Raw genomic sequence first — 19,542 nt, forward strand, 5'->3', positions numbered from 1 at the left:
TTTTATGTCTCATCTGAAATCATTTTCCAAACATGCTTTCAGGGCATTTGTCTGTTTCAGAAGGGAAGGTTTCAAGAAGCTGATATCCCACCTGAAGTTACTTTTTGACCCTCTGAGTGGACTATGTTAAGATTTCAGTTGGAAATCAAAGACTCTTTGAAAGGAAATCAGACTAGTAATATTGAAGAGTCCTCATCAAGTCATAGTTGGCTTCAAGTTAGGTTTTGTGAGCTCTGACAAGAACAAAGACCAAAAGAAAATCCTCCAGCATGTCATGATATGCTTGGCACTGCAACGGAAAAGATGTTGCTTTCAAACAAAACAAAAAACAAAACAAACACATACTGTTCTCTGCTGTGTTCACAACCTATTGCAACCTTGTGCTAACGTTTGCCCACAATTCTCCTTTCATATTGGTGTAATTCCACTGACTCCTGTCCGGTATACAGAAAAATAGAATCTGCCCTGTTGCATGTGAAATTGACCAGCAGTTATGAACAAAAATTCAACCAATTACTCAGTTTTCCTCATCTGAGCCAAAGAAAATGCTTAAAGTAAGCCACAAGAAGGTGCAAAATAGATGAGATTTTCAAAATTCTGTCACTTTTAAACATCTGCCATGTTTTCTGTAAAAAAGGTTAGGAAATTTACTTGGTGGGTAGTGTTATCTTTTAATAGATGGGGCTTGATTTTCTTTACATTGCACCTTCCAGTCATTTATCCTAATGCAAAGTGAGTGCAAGGTAGGGTAAAGTGCTGCTATTTGGATCTGGTAGCATTTCACAGCCACTCCGCAAAGGTGTAAACAACAACACAAGGTTCATGGCATTGGAAAATCAGGCCCGTTATCTTTAACCTCAGAGCAGCCCTGTAAAGTCCTAGATTTTGTAGCTTTTTAACAGAGTATCATGCTCTCCGTGCATCTGGAGTTAAGTGTCTACCTGTGTTTCTATTGCACGCGCCTAGATTCAGGGATTTATAATGCTGCCGTATAAATTCAGCTCATGTGGAAATGAAAGGTTAAAACCCGCAGCACATGCGGAGGACCAGGAAAAGAAAAAGGGGCTGATTCTGAGACTTACACTGGCGTGCCTCCATTGATTTCAATGCACCTAGACTTGTTTTGCAGTGGGAAGAAGGAGAGCAGAATCATGCTGCCGTCCTTGATTTCTCATCCGCCTTAAATAAATGGGGGTCGAGGATTTTTGTATTTATACCCTCGTAAGCAGGGACTGTTTTAATTAATGCCTATTGAACCCATCACAAGTTATCTGGGCACTGTACAAAAGTTAAACCAACCACAACTAGAACACCTCACAGCTGGGCCCAGCGGCTAAGAGAGAAGTAGCTGCCCTCTGCCAAAGGAAAGAATCCAAGGAGGAACAAAACAATTCTGGAAAAACCTTAAAAGGAAGAGCTGGCAAGAAAGAAGATTGGGCCACATCTATGCAGAGGATTCATGCTGATTTCAGCCATAAGAGACTAGATGCGCTGGCTCAAACCCTCTGTGCAGATAGGCAAAGATGCTATTTGCACTGACGGAGTTTAGCCCTGCTTGAAATTATGATAAGCCACAATTAGTACAAGTGCATCTTACAGAGAGGCAGTGTAGCCTAGTGGAGAGTGCACTGGGGTGCTGTTTCTACCTTTAAGGGCGTGTCTATCACACACGGCCAAATTTTCAAGCAGCCCCTTCATTTGCCTACGTTTGCATGCTTCAAACCTGTACTGTGGGGCACAAGTGGGCGGGGAATCAGCACGTGTGAAAACACTGTGTATGAGCACCAGTTCGCACAAGCAAGACAATGGTTGCTTGTGGGGAAAATCTTGGGGAAATTCAGGGGACTGGCTAGAAAACTATGACCGTTTGTTTTATTTCACAGAGCTTTCATTGGGTCAGAGGAGATCAGTGCAATGATTGTTAACACACTGAATCCTGGTGACTGTTAGTTACATTTGTGACACTTGTGATGTAGCAAACACTCAAGCAAACCATTAGGGGAACTTTAATCCGCTCACCCACGTGGATCTTTTGTGACTGGAAACAAACTCATTTGCAGACACTGGGGCGGTTGAGTATTGACAGCTCAACAATCCACACCAATAAACAGCATCTTCCCAGATGTGAGAGGGGATGCAGAAAGCGAGAGAAAGGACGGGAAGGGGGTTTTGGGAAGAGGACACCCTGCAGTGCTTGGTCTTGCTGGCCCAGGAAGCAGAGCAAGAGGGAAGAACAGTGTTCCATAGGGAGTGCATATAGCTAGAAACAAAAGGCCAACAAAAGTGGAGAAGAGCATCAACATCTACCAAGTGGAGAATGAAATATAAGACAGAACAGGGGCACCGGGCTTCCAGTTAACCTCGGGACAGTGATCAAAGCTCCGCCTGGCTATAGGAACTCCCTGTTTGTAAGAGGAGAGGGCGCTGGCCATCACTGACGCAGTTCATTGGTTCTGTCGTCCAGATGCTAACCCCTTCGGAACCCCTTAGCAGGGAGAATGAAGAGGGGATCCTTGGAAGCTGCCCACGATGCTGTCTCAGGTCGAGCCCAAGTGGCTTTGGGTTCCCTTCCTTCCTTTCTGCAAGCTCCTCTTTGTAAACTGGTTGCCCCAAATCGATACCATCCACTCCCCCAATTCCCACTGTGGAGGACAAGGCAGCTTCACCGAAAGCTCTTTCCAGACAGACTCTCAGCACCAGCTCCATGCCTGACACCTGGGCTCACATGCAGTCCAGCAAGACAGCACCCTGGGCAAAAGTAAGAGAGACTCTGGTGGCTTGACCTGGCTGTCACTGATCCTTCAGCTCAAATTCCATCATTGCCTAGGAAGTCTGAGTCTTAGATTCTAGTCCTGGCACAGGCCTTCCATATGCAGCAAACTCTTTTCTTCTCTGGGCTGGGACAGTCTCCTCATAACGGAGGTACGTGGCATCTCAGTTCACTACAGAATCACTCGATAGCCCTGTTCACACTTGGCAACAGAAGCCACGACCCTGTGCCTCATGCACTAAAGTGTGTTAAATCAGAGTCAGGTTGGAGGCCACCACTTCCCCACTGACTGAGGCAGGCCTACAATGGGGTTTAGAACTAGAGCTGAGCGAATAATGGATTTTCCAGGTTGGTGGACAAAAACAAAAATTAAATCAGAAAAAACTTTCATTTTGGGTCGAAACTGAAATTTTTCAGTTTTACTCACCAAAACAAAAATATTAAAAAAAAATTGTTTGGGGTCAAACAAAATGTTTCATTTGATCCAAAACAATTTTTTTTTTGTTTGCTTCATGATGTTTTCTGGTGTTTACTACCCTTTTAATGTTATTAAAAAAAAATCTAGCTAAATTTCTAAATGCACCATCGTTTCAAAACGAAAAGTCAAAATGTTTCATTCCCAAAGTATCAAATGCCATTTTGACTTTTTCAAATTTTTTGTTTTTCATTTCCTTTTTATTCAGTCAAAAACTATTTGCCAAATTCTACTTGAATTCAGATAGTCTCAGTTGCCCTAAAACTGCATTTTTGGGCAAATAAACTACAAGAGCAAAAAACTTTGCCCACATCTATTTTGAACAGGGGGCCTCAAATACATGATCTGGGGAGGTCTAAAATGCCACCTGCAGTCACTTCAGACTTTGACCCAGCCGTACAATCCTTGGAGATCACAATTCCCACAATGCAATGCTCCATCTTGAGTAGGGCAGTGGACAAGCCACATTGCATGCTGGGACTGCTAGCTGTTGCTCTGCATTAAAAGACAAGAGAAACCATGATCTGCTCCCCATTGTATGGAAACTGAAGAGAGGCTCTTACAGTTGCTGAGATGGGCAAAGTTTGAGTGCCCCTGCTACAGACACTAACCCTCAGTTTGAAAGCTGCTTACATCTTCTGACAGCAGCACTGGCCATAAGCTGAAACAAAGCAGGCAGCTATTTGGAGCCCCACATCCCACGCAAGCTCTGCTCCTCATAAGCCAGCCCTGTCTCTCTCTCTCTCTCTCATTCTCCAGCAGCAGAGACAATTCACGGCAGGATCCCAGGCTGGCCTTGCTGCAGAGGGTTTAGAAGCAGCAATGGTGGGGAGATTAGTAAGCAGCGGAGGGGGAAAGTGCATCATTAATGACCCTCTCGAGCCACATGCGCTAGGGCGGGAAGTGTGGCATGCAGTTAGGGGGACGGCTCAGACCCCATGCCCGGTTATTATCCCAAGACGAGATGCAGCTACGGTTAGAACTCCTCAAAGAGATAGAGAGAGAACAAAAATATTTACCATTAGAAAACGTCTGGGGGGTAACGTGTTGCTGGAGGTGCCTCTCCCCTGTTTAACATTATAAAAAAGTGATTTAGAAACAGTGTCCAGCAAGAAGCCTGCCTTTTTAAAATGTCACTTATTTCTCATTCTCTGCCTCGCAGACTGGCAAAGATTTCCTCCCTTTCCCCCGCCCTGACGAGCCTAGCACGGAGGCCTGAGCATGTATCATCAAACCACTCCATCCCTGGTCCATCACAACCCATAGCAGACTGCCAGTGTGGCTCCCTCCCACTTCCTCCGGCGCAAAGAGTCAAGGCTGGCAGGATTCTCATGCTAAAAGCCGGGGGTGAAGGGACGAGAGAGAGAGAGAGAGAGAGAAGTGCAAAGAGAATTCGTGTTAGTTGGTTAGTATGTAAGGTGTCTCCCTCCTGCTATTGCAGACTAGCTCTTTGCTCTTTGGGCAGCAGTGTGTCACACACAAAACACGGAGCAGGATCAACTTCGGAGGGGACGTGTAAGGGGTTGTGAGCCGCAGCAGGCATGAGTAATGGGTGCAAGGGAGTCTAACTGAGTGTAAAGGTGGACAGTGAAGAGGATCTGAGTCCATAAGGTCTTGTCTGTATGAGAAAAGGTGCACTGGTTTGATTTAAAAATCCATGTAGTTAAACTGGTGCAGACCACTTAATGTAGAGGCACTTAAATCAGTTTAGCTTAATCCACTAATTTACCAAACTAAACCGATTTAAGCACAGGTTAAATGGGTTTAAGTGCGTCTTTGTTAAGTCGTTCGCTCTAGTTTCACTAGATCAGTTTCCAATCCATTTAATTATGCTGGTGCAGCTTTCCTGGTAAAGGCAAGGTCTACAGCAGTCAGGGTCACGGACACACCCGCTCACTCACTCTGATGTAAATGAGGAGTGACACAGGTGTAGAAGTGGTGTGAGAAAAGAAAGAATCAGGCCCCATGGGTGCAAAAGAAGAGTGCGGCAGGAGGGAGGTGTAAGGAGGAGTAAGCCCAAGTCACTCCCTGCCTGCTTTAATGTACACCCTCTTCCAGTCCTTCATCATACAGCAACTTAGACCCCCGAGCGCACACTCACCGACGTGGACCTGCCCTTGCCCATCACCTGGGACTCTGGCCCTCCCATCAGCTTTCAATCAGAGGTAAGGCTAGGAGCTCTTTTCTGCCATCAGCTGCCTGGCGAATATCTCCTTGGGACAGTCCCATGCAAAGGAGCCTTGCAAGGAACCCAACCAGCCTGACAGTGGCTGGAGCAGATCCCAGGAGACACAGCCCCCCAGAGCCAGGCTGCATGACGCCGGGGGCTCAGGGTGGGGCAGACATGACACAGAAGGTGAAGTGTGAGGAAGAAGAGTCCTAGAGAGGAGGGTTCAGGAGTAGGCGGTAGGAGGATGCCTGGTGCAGGGAGAGAAGGGGTGTGAGACAGGCAGCTCCAGGGATGTTGAGACCTGGTGCAGGGGGTTCCAGGGAGGCTGTGGCCCGATACAGATGGCTCTGGGGCATGCGTGTGAGAAGCACCTGCTGGTGGGGTTGCTCTGTGGAGGCGGAGGCCTGGCAAGGGGGTGTGGGGAGCTGATGAGGAGGCTGGTGCCCGAGAGCTGGCATGAGGGGATGGGGTAAGTGAGTCCCACTTTGGTTCAGGCCTGGGAGGAGAGACTGTTGAAACAAGGACCTGCTTCCTCTTTCAGCCCTGCTCTCACGGAGGGGTCATGGGGGATCTCATGCGGTCTCCAGGTCCATGGGCGCCTGAGCCAGCACAAAGGAGGTGAAGCGGGGGGCCACAGCCAAGCCGTAACGGACCAGCTATAGGCAGCACTGGCGGTGAGGTCTGGAGCAGGTACCTGGCTGGGAAGGGGCTGAAACGAGCATGAGGCCGGACTATGCGGCTGCACTGGGGGCTGAGAAACGAAGCTGCAGCTGTTGCTCCCATTAAAATCAGAGGTCCCTGGGCCTTCACTAGGGTCAGGATCGGGCCTGGGCCAGGCTTCATCCATGCTTCCCCAACAGGTATTATGTGTGGATCCCAGCCTAGTTAGAGTGATACATGGCAGCAGGCCAGAAGGAGCCGGGGGAAGGGGGACACCATTTCCCACCGCTCCGGGCCTCCTGTGGGCCACCCAAACTAATTCCTCCTCACCCCTGCACAGAGGAAGAGTCAAGCACATGGGCCTGACCCAAGGACCAGGAACTCTGCTGGCAGCAGAGAGAAAGCGAGCGTTTGGGCAGTGCTTCTCTCAAACATGCACGGCCCATGTGGAACTGATTATCTCACAGGGATAGAGAGGCAACGAGAGACAATCAAAGCGTCTGAGCAAAGGGCTTAATGAGAAACAAACGCCAGAGGCAGGCAAGACCGAGTGAAGGGGCTGGGACGGAGCCCAAGAGATGAGGAAGGTGAAGAGGGAAAGAGAAGAGGGTGATCTGCCCCGGCTGCCTCAGCTCCTCAGTTCTCTGCAGCACTCGGTATGGGGAAAAGGGATGTGCGAGCAATTGCACCCCTCTCTTCACACCCTACACACTACTGTAATAAACTTTGTACAGAATATGCCTTGTGAGGTATAGTTTGAAAACGAATAATTCACTGGTCAATAATATCATGGTGAAATGTACCTAGCAATGTTGTGTGTTAAGCTATGTATAATGTATAATGTTAAAGGCACATGTTCAAACTCACATAGCACCAATTAAGGCACAACTGGCCAAGCAGATCTTAAACAAAGGGAGGTATGGTTACATCAGTTTGCATATAAGCTGTAAACAGAGGCCCCAGAAGCGAGAGAGAAAAGAAAGAAGACAAAGAAAATATGCATCTCAGCACACACAGGTGAAAGATAACAGAGGCAGTATCTTTTCTCTCTAGACTCCACGTCTTTTTCTGCTCAGCTGGATAGAACTTTATGAAGGCGGCTGAACTATCAAAGCGAGGGGCAAACACCCCAGGGTCTCTCTCTCCCTGTCCACCTCCATCTTTGCACCGAAGACGACCAAAGTAACAGCCCTTGGACTTTAGGGGAAGGGTCCTGACCTGAAGATTTTGGTCAGTAATGCTGTTGGAAGGATAGAAGTAAGGACTTTACCTTAAATCAAGCACAGTTTGTTAAGGTGGGCATTAGCATGTCACAGGGGCATGTCACAGGGGGCTCTTCCAACAAACTGCCCAAGTATGGGAAGGCACAGAGGAAGAGAAGGGTAGAGCAGCCTGGTATTAAAGACAGGAAAAGACCTCACCAAATGCAAGGTCCCTCTATATCCAGCGTCAGACCCTGCCTCCGTTTTTCCTCATGTCCAATGGTTCCATTCATTGCTGAAGCGACTTACCCCTCCGGCTAAGTCCCACAGTCCACCCCAAAGAATCCAAACCAACACAAATCCAGATCTTTTGCCCCAGATTCTTGCACTGGGCTCATCCCTCCCTCTGAGGGTCTGTCCTCCTTCACACATCTTCCGACCCACCTGGGGGCTAATCAGCCCCTTCATCCTCCCCTTGTGAGCAGCAGACGTCTCTAGATGGCAGCAGAGTGGGAGCCCACACCCACCCTCCACTATGGGTTCTCCGCCAGACTATCTCACTCCCATACTCCAAAGCTGCCCTGTCTTCTACCTAAGGCATCTCCCGATACAGCTAGCCCTCCTGCTCGTTAAAGAGCACTGACTCACTCTCCTCTCCCTGGAGTCTCTTGGTCAGCGCCGCCACACTGACCCACAGGCAGGCCTGCCCCTTTGTCACTCCTCTTCTGCATCTGGGGAATCAAACCAAGCCTGGTGGGTGCAGCCGAGCCCCGGCTGCCTTCAAAGGCAACTCACCCGGTGACCCCAGAACATGCAATCCACTGGCAGCCCCCCAGAGAGAAGGTGCGCCAGATAGGAAACTGATACAGACTGGAGTTCACACTCTTTGGGATTCCTGGTGATCTACATGCCACACAGCTGGGGACATGAGAACACAAGATGTGCCACGCCCCATCAGATCTGTGCTCCGTCAAGTCTAGTACCTATGCATCAGAGGAAAGCAAAAATCCACCCCGCATCAGTGGCTCTTCCATTCTGCAGACGTTTTGTAAGAGGAAGATCCCTTCACAGACCATCTCTTCTCCCAACCTCCAAAACCCTCCACGGATGGCTCATTCTGCCAACCCGACAGCTCTCTACAATGTACTTGCTCAGGAGCTCTGGCTCCCGACGCATCTCTTCAAGGTGCCTGGGAAGGGGGTGGGGGATTTTCCTCTTTCCTAGTCTCTGGCCTCCTGCACATCTGAGTCCAACTCAGATGCCAGGAGCGCCCCATAAGCCATTGTGCTGGTTCCTGCAACGCCTCCTTTGAAGCAACATGGGACCAAGGGCAAAGGATTCTGGGAGCATCTGAGGAGGACCAGCTGCAAGTGGCTTAGTGTGGGTCGCTGTATGATAAAACTCAAGAACATGGCCCTAAAGGCCAAACTACGTTTCATTATCCCACTGCAATCATATTTCTTGCTGACTCATGGCTCTTTGCTTCCAAGCTGCCAGCTGCACTGTGCTCCACCCCAGACACACACACACCCTTCCCCTGCATCTCATACAGAGGGGCTGCAGATGTTCCTTTGGATTCCGAATATCAGCCAGCCAGAGCCAGACGCAGTAAAACCAAGGGGGCTGCAGCACAAGCGAGAGCAGAGGGAAGGGAAGCTACGGAGTGGGGAGATCAGCGATTGGTAACAGCGTACAGAGCCTTTTACCTCCAGGCTGCTAGTTCAAATCCAGACCCTCCAGCAAGCGAGGGCTGTGAAGTAGCCCATACACGAAGGGCTGGTCCATTCCTAATTGACACAAAAATGACCAGCCTCACCAACCCCCACTCTCATTGTCAGCCTCAGCAAAGGAGCTAAGGACTGGCTAAGCCACACAGACTGAACTCTCCTCTCAGCACTAAAGGGGACCTCGCTGGGCAGGGGCACAGTGGTGGGGCGGCCTGAGGGAAGGCTGCTCTGAAAAGACCATCAGGCTGCAGGGCTCGCTAAAAGCTCACCAAAGAGAGAAAACAGCTGAGGAGGAAAACTAGAAAACCTGTGTTATACTGCGGCGCAGAGGCAGCACTGCCACGGCCAGGGAGCGTGCTATAATGCAATGTGGAGGCTGTGCTGGCATGGTTGGGGAGTGTGCTATATGGCAATGCGGGAACTGCACCGCACCGGCGAGGCAGGGGAGCATACTATATTGCAATGCAGAGGCAGCGCCGGCGCAGCTGGGGAACATGCTACATTGCATTGCGGAGGCAGCGCCGGCACGGCTGGGAAGCGTGCTATATTGCAATGGGGAGGCTGTGCTGGCAAGGCTGGGGAGCATACTATCTTGCAATACGGCGGCAACGCTGGTGCAGCTGGGTAGCGTGCTATCTTGCAATGCAGCGGCAGCGCTGGTGCAGCTGGAGAGCATGCTACATTGCACTGCAGAGGCAGCGCTGGCGCGGCTGGGGAGCATGCTACATTGCACTGCGGAGGCAGCGCTGGCGCGGCTGGGGAGCATGCTACATTGCACTGCAGAGGCAGCGCTGGCGCGGCGCTACATTGCACTGCGGAGGCAGCGCTGGCGCGGCTGGGGAGCATGCTACATTGCACTGCAGAGGCAGCGCTGGCGCGGCTGGGGAGCATGCTACATTGCACTGCGGAGGCAGCGCTGGCGCGGCTGGGGAGCATGCTACATTGCACTGCGGAGGCAGCGCTGGCGCGGCTGGGGAGCATGCTACTGCACTGCAGAGGCAGCGCTGGCGCGGCTGGGGAGCATGCTACATTGCACTGCGGAGGCAGCGCTGGCGCGGCTGGGGAGCATGCTACATTGCACTGCAGAGGCAGCGCTGGCGCGGCTGGGGAGCATGCTACATTGCACTGCGGAGGCAGCGCTGGCGTGGCTGGGGAGCATGCTACATTGCACTGCGGAGGCAGCGCTGGCGCGGCTGGGGAGCATGCTACATTGCACTGCAGAGGCAGCGCTGGCGCGGCTGGGGAGCATGCTACATTGCACTGCGGAGGCAGCGCTGGCGTGGCTGGGGAGCATGCTACATTGCACTGCGGAGGCAGCGCTGGCGCGGCTGGGGAGCATGCTACATTGCACTGCAGAGGCAGCGCTGGCGCGGCTGGGGAGCACAAACCATGCCTCGGAGGAGCGAGTTAGCAGGTCGACTGACACCTCCAGCAGTGACAGTGCATCTCACGGACACATTTCCTCCGAATGGAACCACAAAGCCCCAAGCGCAGCGTCTGAACCCAGAACTGCGCGCCTGTTGCTTTTCTCTGGCGTCTCTAGCAGTGGACAGAACAAGCCCCTCCCATCGTGTGTGAGGCTGACCTGACCCAATGCGCTGCAGAGCACTTTAATCGAAGGGTGGGGTGGGTTTTGTGGTTCTTGAAAAGGCTGCTTTAGAGAATAAACATAAATACATAAGGTCATCGGCCTTCCCTCCCCCGCTCCTGGAGACATGGTGGCAGTCGTTTGGGCTGGCCCCGGCTCTGCTCCGAGGCATGTTCCTCATTATCTGCATTTTTAAAAGCAGTCATAAAAAGCAGAAAAATGAAAAACACTGGCCGCGGCCTAATGAAACTGTCATCCGAAGGCAGCGATCGCACTTCCTGCCGGGTGGTGTGATCTGAAGGAGACCTGGATGAGGGAGCCTGCTCCCGGCAGCCCTTCAAACGCACCGCATTCAATTTCAAAGCCTGCGGCCTGGGGAGCAGGTTTGCACTCCCCTCGCTGGAAACTTTATTCCCCTGGAAATGATTAAATATTTCAGAGGAAATGGAGAAGGGGTGGGGGAGGAAGCAGGGAGGCTGTTTGCTGAGACCCTGCCGTAAAAGAAAAAAGGGCAGCTATAAATATCCAAGCAGGTACCTAAGCCTCCTGCCTGACTATAAATCTGTCGGACGAGCATCCCGGTGGGGAAGGCAAGATTGGCTGCCTGTTAATAACGGACGGCAGCACAACCCTGCACTGTTTGCAATCGAGGCAGCTGCAGTGAAGGGACGCAGATCCACTCTGATGCTACCAGTCATGCCGGGCTAGATCCTGCCCTCACTCGTATTGATCAGCAAAGCCAGGTGTGACCAAGGGCAGAGTGTGGCTAATTGCAGATACAGGACAAGACAAAGGGCCTCTCTGAATGCTGGAATCCTTCCCCCACTAAGAAGCTGGCCTAGTTTGAAAGCAATGCTAGGTCCCTAACTCACTCTCCTGCAGGAAGAAGAAGCAGCAGAGGGGAGGCAGTGAACAAGACCCCATGGTATGAGTCCAGGGTGGGGCACGAGCATCTAGTCAGGATTGGGATGCCTAGTGTTACTACTAAAATGCATCAGCGCTGTGTTTAATTTCATACATGGAGGTGACTTAGGGCAGAGATAAAATATAAGGACTGAATCAAACAGGAAAATGTTTTCTAAGGGGCTGGGTAAATATGAAAGGAGATTCTTTGGCCGAGGTTTTCAGAAGTGACTAGTGATTTTGGGGCTCACCTTAAATGTCAGAACACTGAGACCTTCTAAAAATCAGGTCCCTTTAAGGGGCCACAAATTGTGTGTCCTAAATCCCTAGACACTTTTGAAAATCTTGACCCTTTCTCCTTTATGATAACATTATACTGAAGTCTTGTACGGGCCTCAACCTCAAAACACTAGCTAGATATTAAAGAATTAGGCTCCAGTGCTCTGGGAGGTAGGTATTTATCCCTTTTTACCAGTGGGCAAACAGAAGAACCTACCACTGAAATGACTTTCTAAGGTTACAGAGTGAGTCAGTGGCAGAGCTAGGAATGGCACCCAATTCTTGACTCTAACCACTAGACTTCCCAGCCATGGAAGAAATGATTAGGCCAGGATGGCTGGAAGGAGCCCTGCCTGACTTGAGCACAGCTCTAGCCACAAGAAAATGCACGTGTATATTTAGGAATATTTGGAAAAATTGAACATATTTACAAAGATATTGAAGCACCTAAACATGCAAATAGGGTCCAAGTGGGAATTACAAAGCACTAATCAGGTTAAGCGACTAAGTGCTATTGAAGTCAATGGCAGTTATGCGCCTAATTCGAGTAGGCAGCTGTATGCATCTTATATGTACCTAAAAGACCTTGAAAAATCTGGCCCCTAATCCTTTTCCCAATTAAGTCCATAGAAAAACACCTACTGATTTCAATAGGAGAAAGATTCCGTCAAGGGAATCTGCAACCAAATTTACCACACCACTGGCAATTTTTTTTTCCAGTAGAAAACTGAAGAGCTGCCAAAAGAGCGGAAAATGCAAATATGGTACTGAACTTCAAAGAAAGTCGAGGGCGACCCTGCGGTGACTGCCCCGTTAGTTTAATTTTTATTCCTAGTACAACTAATAAGGGGAAAAAAACATTACTAAACTTCTGGAAAATAATGAAAACATGAGCAATAAGCAGCAATGGTTTATAAAGACTAGATCTGGCCGGGCAAACTCAATCGCACTTTTTTTGTTAGAGTAACACAACTGTGATTGGAAAGCGGAAGGCAGGAAGATGGAAGAGGCGCTGAAGGGCCATGGATAAAGGCTAATGAAGAGCATCAAAGCAAGGGGAGATACCACAGAGACCAGTGTTGTTAATTATTATTTATCGTTTGTGTTGTGGTAGCATCTAGGAACCCCAGTCGTGGCCCAGGACCCCACTGAGTTAGCTGCTGTATAAACACAGAACAAAAAGACAGTCCCTGTCCCAGAGAGCTTAGGTCCAGTCTAGTTGAATATCTTCGTTAAAGACACAGAACCATTCATTACATTTACAGCAAATTCTATTTTGGAAGAGCTGAAAACACCAGGGAGGACAGAGAAATACAGCCAGGGGCACTAACTTCCAAAACACAGATATACAATGGAAGGGAGAGAGACAGGAGAAGCAGCAGGGCTGGGAGAGGTCTAGGGATCATAGTGGACAGTAATTTAGACAGGCATTTGTAGTGCAATATGACCACACAAAAAAGCCTGAAGCAGTTTGGGGCTGCACAGGTAGAGGCATCACATCCCAGAGCAGGGAGGCACTAGTCCTTCTCCATGGGAGCAATCCTGCTCTGACTGAAGCTAACGGGAGCTTTGCCAGTGATTTCAACAGGAGTTAGAACAGGATCTATTTGGCTGTGGTGCAAGAGGGGATAAATACCCTGGTACCAGAAAGATACTGACAAACTGCAGGGGGCGCAGCGGAGAGTAACACAGATGTTCAGAGCGGTAAAAGCGGCGAGATTAATAGAAGGAAATACGCAGACATTTGCTCACTGAAATCTAAGGGTGAACCGGATAACCAGACACAAATATCTGTAAACACCAAGCAAGGACTCAGATTATTTAGGGAGGAGAAAGTGGATAGAATCAGGTGTAATGTGATGAAATTAAGGAAGGGAAAACTTGGGGTCTGAGTATCAGGAAAGTTCCTGGCAGTGAGATCTCTGAGGGTGGGGAAATGTTCCCCTTCCTCCTCCTCCCCCCCCCCCCCCGGGGTCAGGGATGGGAGCCATGTTGCTTGGGACTCGTAAAGTTAGATTGGACAGATCACTCGTGTGCATCAGGGAACAGTCTCACAGGCCAGGGAGAGGGTTGGGATAGGCTTTCCCAGGGCTAACTTGTACAATGAAGCTGCCTCATGGAAATGTGTGCTGGGTATTTTCTGTGTATGCACAGCAGGGGCCAGAAGAGCTAATTCTCTCTGTTGCTTTTAATTCCTTTTTTATTTTGCAATAAGAGCTAATATGTTTACAGCAATTTGTGGACTTAATCACTTCCCAAATGTAACATTTTTTTAAATCAAATCAGCTGTTAAGCTGCCCAAGCATCTGAAACTAGTAAAACTTCTATCTCTGTTTGATGTTTTACAATTTGAAAACACACAGAGAAAAAAGCCAGTTTGGGGGTTGTTGGGTTTTGTTTTTTTCATTTTTGCAAGGCAATTGTTGTTGGGCTGAGACCTTATGGTGCCAAGTTCCCGCTTGGAACAAACTCGCATCCAAATCTTAACCCCCCACCATCCTTCCCCAGAAACTAGAGGATAACAATGCAAGGGAAGATAACAGCTAACCCAGTGCAAAGCTTGAGACTCCTCATTCAAAGCATTCCAATTCTTTTCCTAGAGCACTCTCCCATGTTTCTGCTAAAAAATGTGTGAGTGTGAGTACAGGACTGGGTGTGTACGTGCAACTATCCATGTGACTATGTGCACAAGAGCATGGTGAATGAATGCACATGCACCCCAGACAGCTGTCTGCAATTACAACACATGCTATCCCGTCATGTAATATATATAGATCTATGTATTAATTACAAAAGACATCCTTGCTAGATTACTCTGTAGCATATTCAAACATACTGACTCCAATTCTGCTCCAGCTATATTAATCAACCAATTTTTGTTGATTCATTTGAGCTAAAGGAGACTCTCCATTACCTGCCACCAGTACAGGGCTTATGATGTACAGCTGAGCAGTTGGATTCCATCCAGTAGAAGGCAGCAGTACACATGCACACACACACACACACACCCCAACTGTTTGGCTTTACAGAGAATAAACCTTTCACAGCAATGCTGATCATCTCTATACAGCTCTGGATCCCAGGCCAGTGAGTGTTACAGTTAGGTAGAAGAGGGAGCATTCAATGAACTCCAGTGGAGTCTGGGGCAGCAGCCTTATAAGCAGGTAGCCTTAGTGCTAGAGCACTGAAATCCACAGCCCAGCAAGAACACGCACAGGCACACACAGACACAGACAGGTGTGATCTAAGCTGCAGCTTTCACCTACCTATGCACGTTTTGCCATCAGTATGCAGCACAAACTTCACATGGCAGCCACACTTGGGCCCTTGGTCTGTATCGTCACACGTGTGTTGGCACCCTCCATTTCCATAGTTGCAGGTCACTGCAGGGGGCAAAGAACCCACAGTCAAGAAGTCGGCAACAGTTTAGAGCACACATGTGATCCGGAATACACACGAGCCGGGCGACGCAAACTGCCTGGAGACTTTCCCTTATGCCAGCATCCCACCTCCTGCCACACTGAATCAGGCTAAACACTCCATTCAGCCAGCCATCCGGAACAGGTCACTGGTCCATCTGACTCAATAGCCAGATGTTCAAGCCATGTAGATCATCTGTAAGGATGTGATACAGGCATTCGATCCCTAGGGCCCCTTCTGTCTCTGGCCTTTCTTCCCAACCGTGACAGCTTTTTGTCATGTGGACACTTGCCAACTGGGAACTGGACTGAAACTCATCTCCCCAGCCTCCTTTCACACTGGCCAACGCACCATCCCATGGTAGCGATTTTCATTTAATACCCAGCTGGGCCAGGTTTGAACTGGCATCCTAGTGGTGGAAGACAGTGCTGCGTGAGAAAACCCACCGAGATGAGGTGAAAGGAATGAATGGCTCTAGCGTTAATCAGATCTAGATCCTGCCACCTTAGATTGCAAGTTCAAATCTAGTCTAGGGTCAAGATTTTCAGAAGTGACCAGCGATTTTGGGTGCCTGACTTGAGATCTTTTAAAAGGGCCTGAATATCAGAAAGGGCTGAAGACTCACCCATGAAAATCAGGGCCCATTCAGGTGCCCCAAACTGGGCTCCCAAAACTGCGAGTTAGTTTTGAAAATCTTGGCCCAGATTGGTAGTGACTGCAATTCGTTACCGTTTAAGCACTAATTGGTGGACAATCCCTTAGACAACTCAAAGGGGAAGTAGGAAGCTGGCATTGTGGCCAAGTGGTGGATTTCCTCCCTTTGGTGCTGGAGGTACCAACTGCAAATTCCCAGGAAACCCTAGCAGCAGAAATGAAAATGATAGTAATTAGCTTGGGATTCTCTGGCCTGTTATGGAAAAGGTCAGATTAGATGATCACAGTGGTCCCACGTGGGCTTAGAATCTACAGGAACAGGAACCGATAGGACAGTCCCAAATACACAGAACAGGGTTTAGATTTAAGACTGCTCAGGGAGACCTTTGATGGTTTAAACTTAAAATTTATGAAAGGACTTAAAATCCAGGGTTTGCAGAAATTTTTTGGCTGAGATGTAATTCTACCTAGTCTATTTAGATGCCCAATTCCCAATCCCCTAGGCAGCTGGGAAAGTCTCAGCCATAATCTTTGAAAGAAATCCTCATCAGGCATTTCTACGTCTCCGGCTTTTCCTGCAGAAATCTTGGCAGAATGAGCTACCATGGGCTATCTTGCATCTTTCTCATAGGCATCTAGTACTTGCTGCTATCAGAGACTGGGCTAGATGGGCCACTGATGTGGTATTGCATGGTAATGCTTAGTCATTAATAAAAAAAGTTTGTTCTTGGGAATGCATGGGATTTTCAAAAACTCCTAAGTCACTTAGGTCCTTTGAAAATCCTACCCGACACTCTCACGGAGGCAAGTTGCTCTTTTAACTTAGCCCAGAGTGAGAATCGGCTTGTTGGATTCAAACTCCATTTCATCCTTGCTGATGACAGCAAATAAAATAACAATCAAATAAATAAAAGAGTTTTTTTTTTTTTTTAAATTAAAATCTTGGCAGCACCACTGAATTCCTGGACTGAGATGAGAGGGGCTGACAACACTAAGTCCCCAGGGGGATGATTCTTGTGGTTTTCTGGTGCTAATCACACTCTCTGTGCTAGGGTGAGATAATACTCTAAGAATAAGGCTGATCAGACAGCGGGGTTGGCCCTGGTGTAAGCCCATGAAGTGCAGTGACCTGAAATCCACGCAGCGTTATACCGCTGGCGACTCTGGTCCGTCATCTCTGCAAGAGAATGAACTCTGCAGCTCTCTCAAGAGGGAGCAATAGGATTTTGTAAAGATCTCACTGGGGGATGCGGAGTCTCTGGGACCCCATTTCAATTACTTCTGCATTATCCGGGGGTCACCTCAACCTGTGCGGGCAGAGGCTCGTGCCCACAGACACAAGGGCACATGCCAACCACTGGAAAGTGGGGCAGGCAGACAGAGGCATCTACAACAGATGCCGCAAGGGCAGTTAAGGAGGCTGGCTGGAGACATGGCCCTTAAACCTCAGAAAATCAACCCATTGGGGAACTGGGTGTTATTAAGCTTTTATTAGGAGCCAGGAAGAGGAGAGTCAGGACTCCTGGGTTCTTCAGCTGGCTCTGGGCGGTCTAGAGCTTAAAGCAGGGTGACTGGGAGGCAGGGATCTGGGTCTTTGGGAGAGCAGCATTGTCCAGTGCTTAGAGGAGGAGGAGGAAATGGCATAAAGATTCCTGAGTCAAGAGCTTAATGCAGGAAATGTGGGTGCCAGGGATCTTGGGCTCATTTCCTTGGGTAGGTGCTGGAGGTGGGAGTCTGGAGAGCCACGTGTTATTTTTATAAAGGAAGGGTGCTCGCCATGGAGCAAAGCCCCCAAGAAAGGGGGAGGGTCTCATGACACAAGGCTGGGCTTGCCCCCCTCACGCTGAAGCCACAAGCCAAGGTGGGGGCCAGGAACAGCCAGACACTGGGCTCTTACGTTTGCAGTCCCGCTGGTTCTTGGTGAGCTCGAAGCCCGGCCGGCACTCGCAGGCGGTGCCCCCCTTGGGGGTCTCCCGGCAGATGTGGGCACAGCCGTGGTTCTTGTTCATGCAGTTCATTCCTTCTAAAAGAGAGAAGAAAGCTCATAAAAGCTCCACCGTTCCCCTGCAGGGCTCAGGCCACAGGGCCAGGGAGAGTCTAGGGGACAAAGGGTGAGCTTCTCTCACACCAGGTGGGGCTGAATACAAGACAGTCACTAACTCAGAGGGGCCAGGTGACCGGCCTCTTGGGCACAGCCTAGAGCCCAGACCAGCCCACACAGAAAACTCGGCTATCTGCGAGTGCCTGGGGAGAAGCATCCCGTCACCCTGTGGCAGGCTCTCAGAGGCCAGTTGTCCACGTAGCCAGCAAAGACAAGCCCGCCTGTAACCTCCTCACCCCATGTGCGCACCTCCTGCACACCAAAATACCTTCGACTCCCTTCAAACCCCACCTGCTAGCCTAGGACAGCTCCAGCCAGGACATGCCTCACCCACCTTTGAAACCCAGGCCCATGTTCTTCCTCCCCAGCACCCATCCATAGCCTCTCTCCATTTATCATCCCCTGCTCTGGCCTGTCCCCGCCCTCCCAGCCCCATGCTCTGCTCCCCAATGGTTTCAGCAGTCCTACAAGAAGTCCTGTGTGCCCAGGGCACTTTCCCCAGGAGGGACTGGGCAGCTCTCGGGGTGCTGGCTCTCTCTCCTGGCTCTCAACGGGCCGGAGGCAACATTAGCTGCAGACGCCGCTGGCGGGGCTGTCCAGGTTGCGCAGAAAACAGGGTGCTGCTGACTCAGGACCCCGGGTTATTTTGGCTTCGCTCTGGCGCGATGGACGCCAAGTCCAGAGCTCTGTCCCCAGCCCGGCAGCATCCATCGCCCTATCGGCCGCCTGCCGTTAACAGCGCTGCACACAGCGCCGGGCGGGCTCAGAGCAGCCGAAGGGTCGGACATGCTTGTCACACTGGACGGGGCCTGGCCTGCTGGGGTAGATACCCTAATGTGGCGTGAATGCCATGTAGGGGCTGCCTGCCAGGGAGGCTTCCCAGAGCCGTGCCCCATGCGCAGGGAGGGAAATGGGAATGTGGCTAGGTATGGTTGTGATTACACACACACACACACACACACACACACACACACACACACACACACTCACACACTCACACACTCACACACTCAGAGCACTGTTTATGCTGGGTAACAAAGAGACCGGAGATAGGGAAAAGGAGCCAGGGACCAGGCGGCGGCAGCACCAGCTCGTGTTCCCATTTCAGTTCGTGCCCCTAAGTCAGCAGCGTGGTGCGGGTTGCAGGGTAACTTCTGTCTGTGCCCATGAGCTGCATTACATGTTGACAACCGAGACAGGATTTACATCCTGGCTGCCCTGAGGAGCGGCAGGGGAAAGGGCAGGGGGTAGGGTTCAGGGAGCTGCTGGGCTTATGGCTTTTGTTATCTTATCCAGGCTCTCCCCTTCCCTGCCTTACTGCCCTGGTCCCCACGCACACTTCCCCCGCAACCCCTGGCTCAGCTGCAGTCAACAGGACAGGCTCCTTTTCCTCCCTGCCTGATCCCTGACTCGGGCCTGGCCCCATGGCTGAGGCACTGCTGACACCCAGAGCCAGTCTGCCTCGCTGTGACGGGAGACAAGGAAAGGTCACTCGTAACCTCAGCCACAAAAAGCTGGGTTCAGCGGGTGTTGAATGGAGCAGAGAGGAGTTTACGTAACGTTTAACACACCCCACAGCCAGCCCAGAGGGAG

The 19,542-nt window shown here is 50.2% G+C and overlaps 1 protein-coding gene across 1 annotated transcript in view; it reads right to left on the minus strand.

Annotated features, from left to right (window-relative positions):
• Positions 1-19,542, minus strand: part of SCUBE3 (signal peptide, CUB domain and EGF like domain containing 3) — an 88,443-nt gene that overhangs the window by 28,996 nt on the left and 39,905 nt on the right. Inside the window, exons 5-7 of the mRNA XM_067531486.1 lie at positions 17,746-17,871; positions 15,041-15,157; positions 4,265-4,312 (exon numbers count right to left, since the gene is read on the minus strand). Coding sequence (XP_067387587.1) covers positions 4,265-4,312; positions 15,041-15,157; positions 17,746-17,871 — 291 coding nt within the window. The remainder of the gene's footprint in view (positions 1-4,264; positions 4,313-15,040; positions 15,158-17,745; positions 17,872-19,542) is intronic.

Source organism: Emydura macquarii, unplaced genomic scaffold, assembly GCF_026122565.2.
Source record: "Emydura macquarii macquarii isolate MOO-44397 ecotype Brisbane River unplaced genomic scaffold, CSIRO-AGI_Emac_v2 contig_3220, whole genome shotgun sequence".
NCBI lineage: Eukaryota > Metazoa > Chordata > Testudines > Chelidae > Emydura > Emydura macquarii.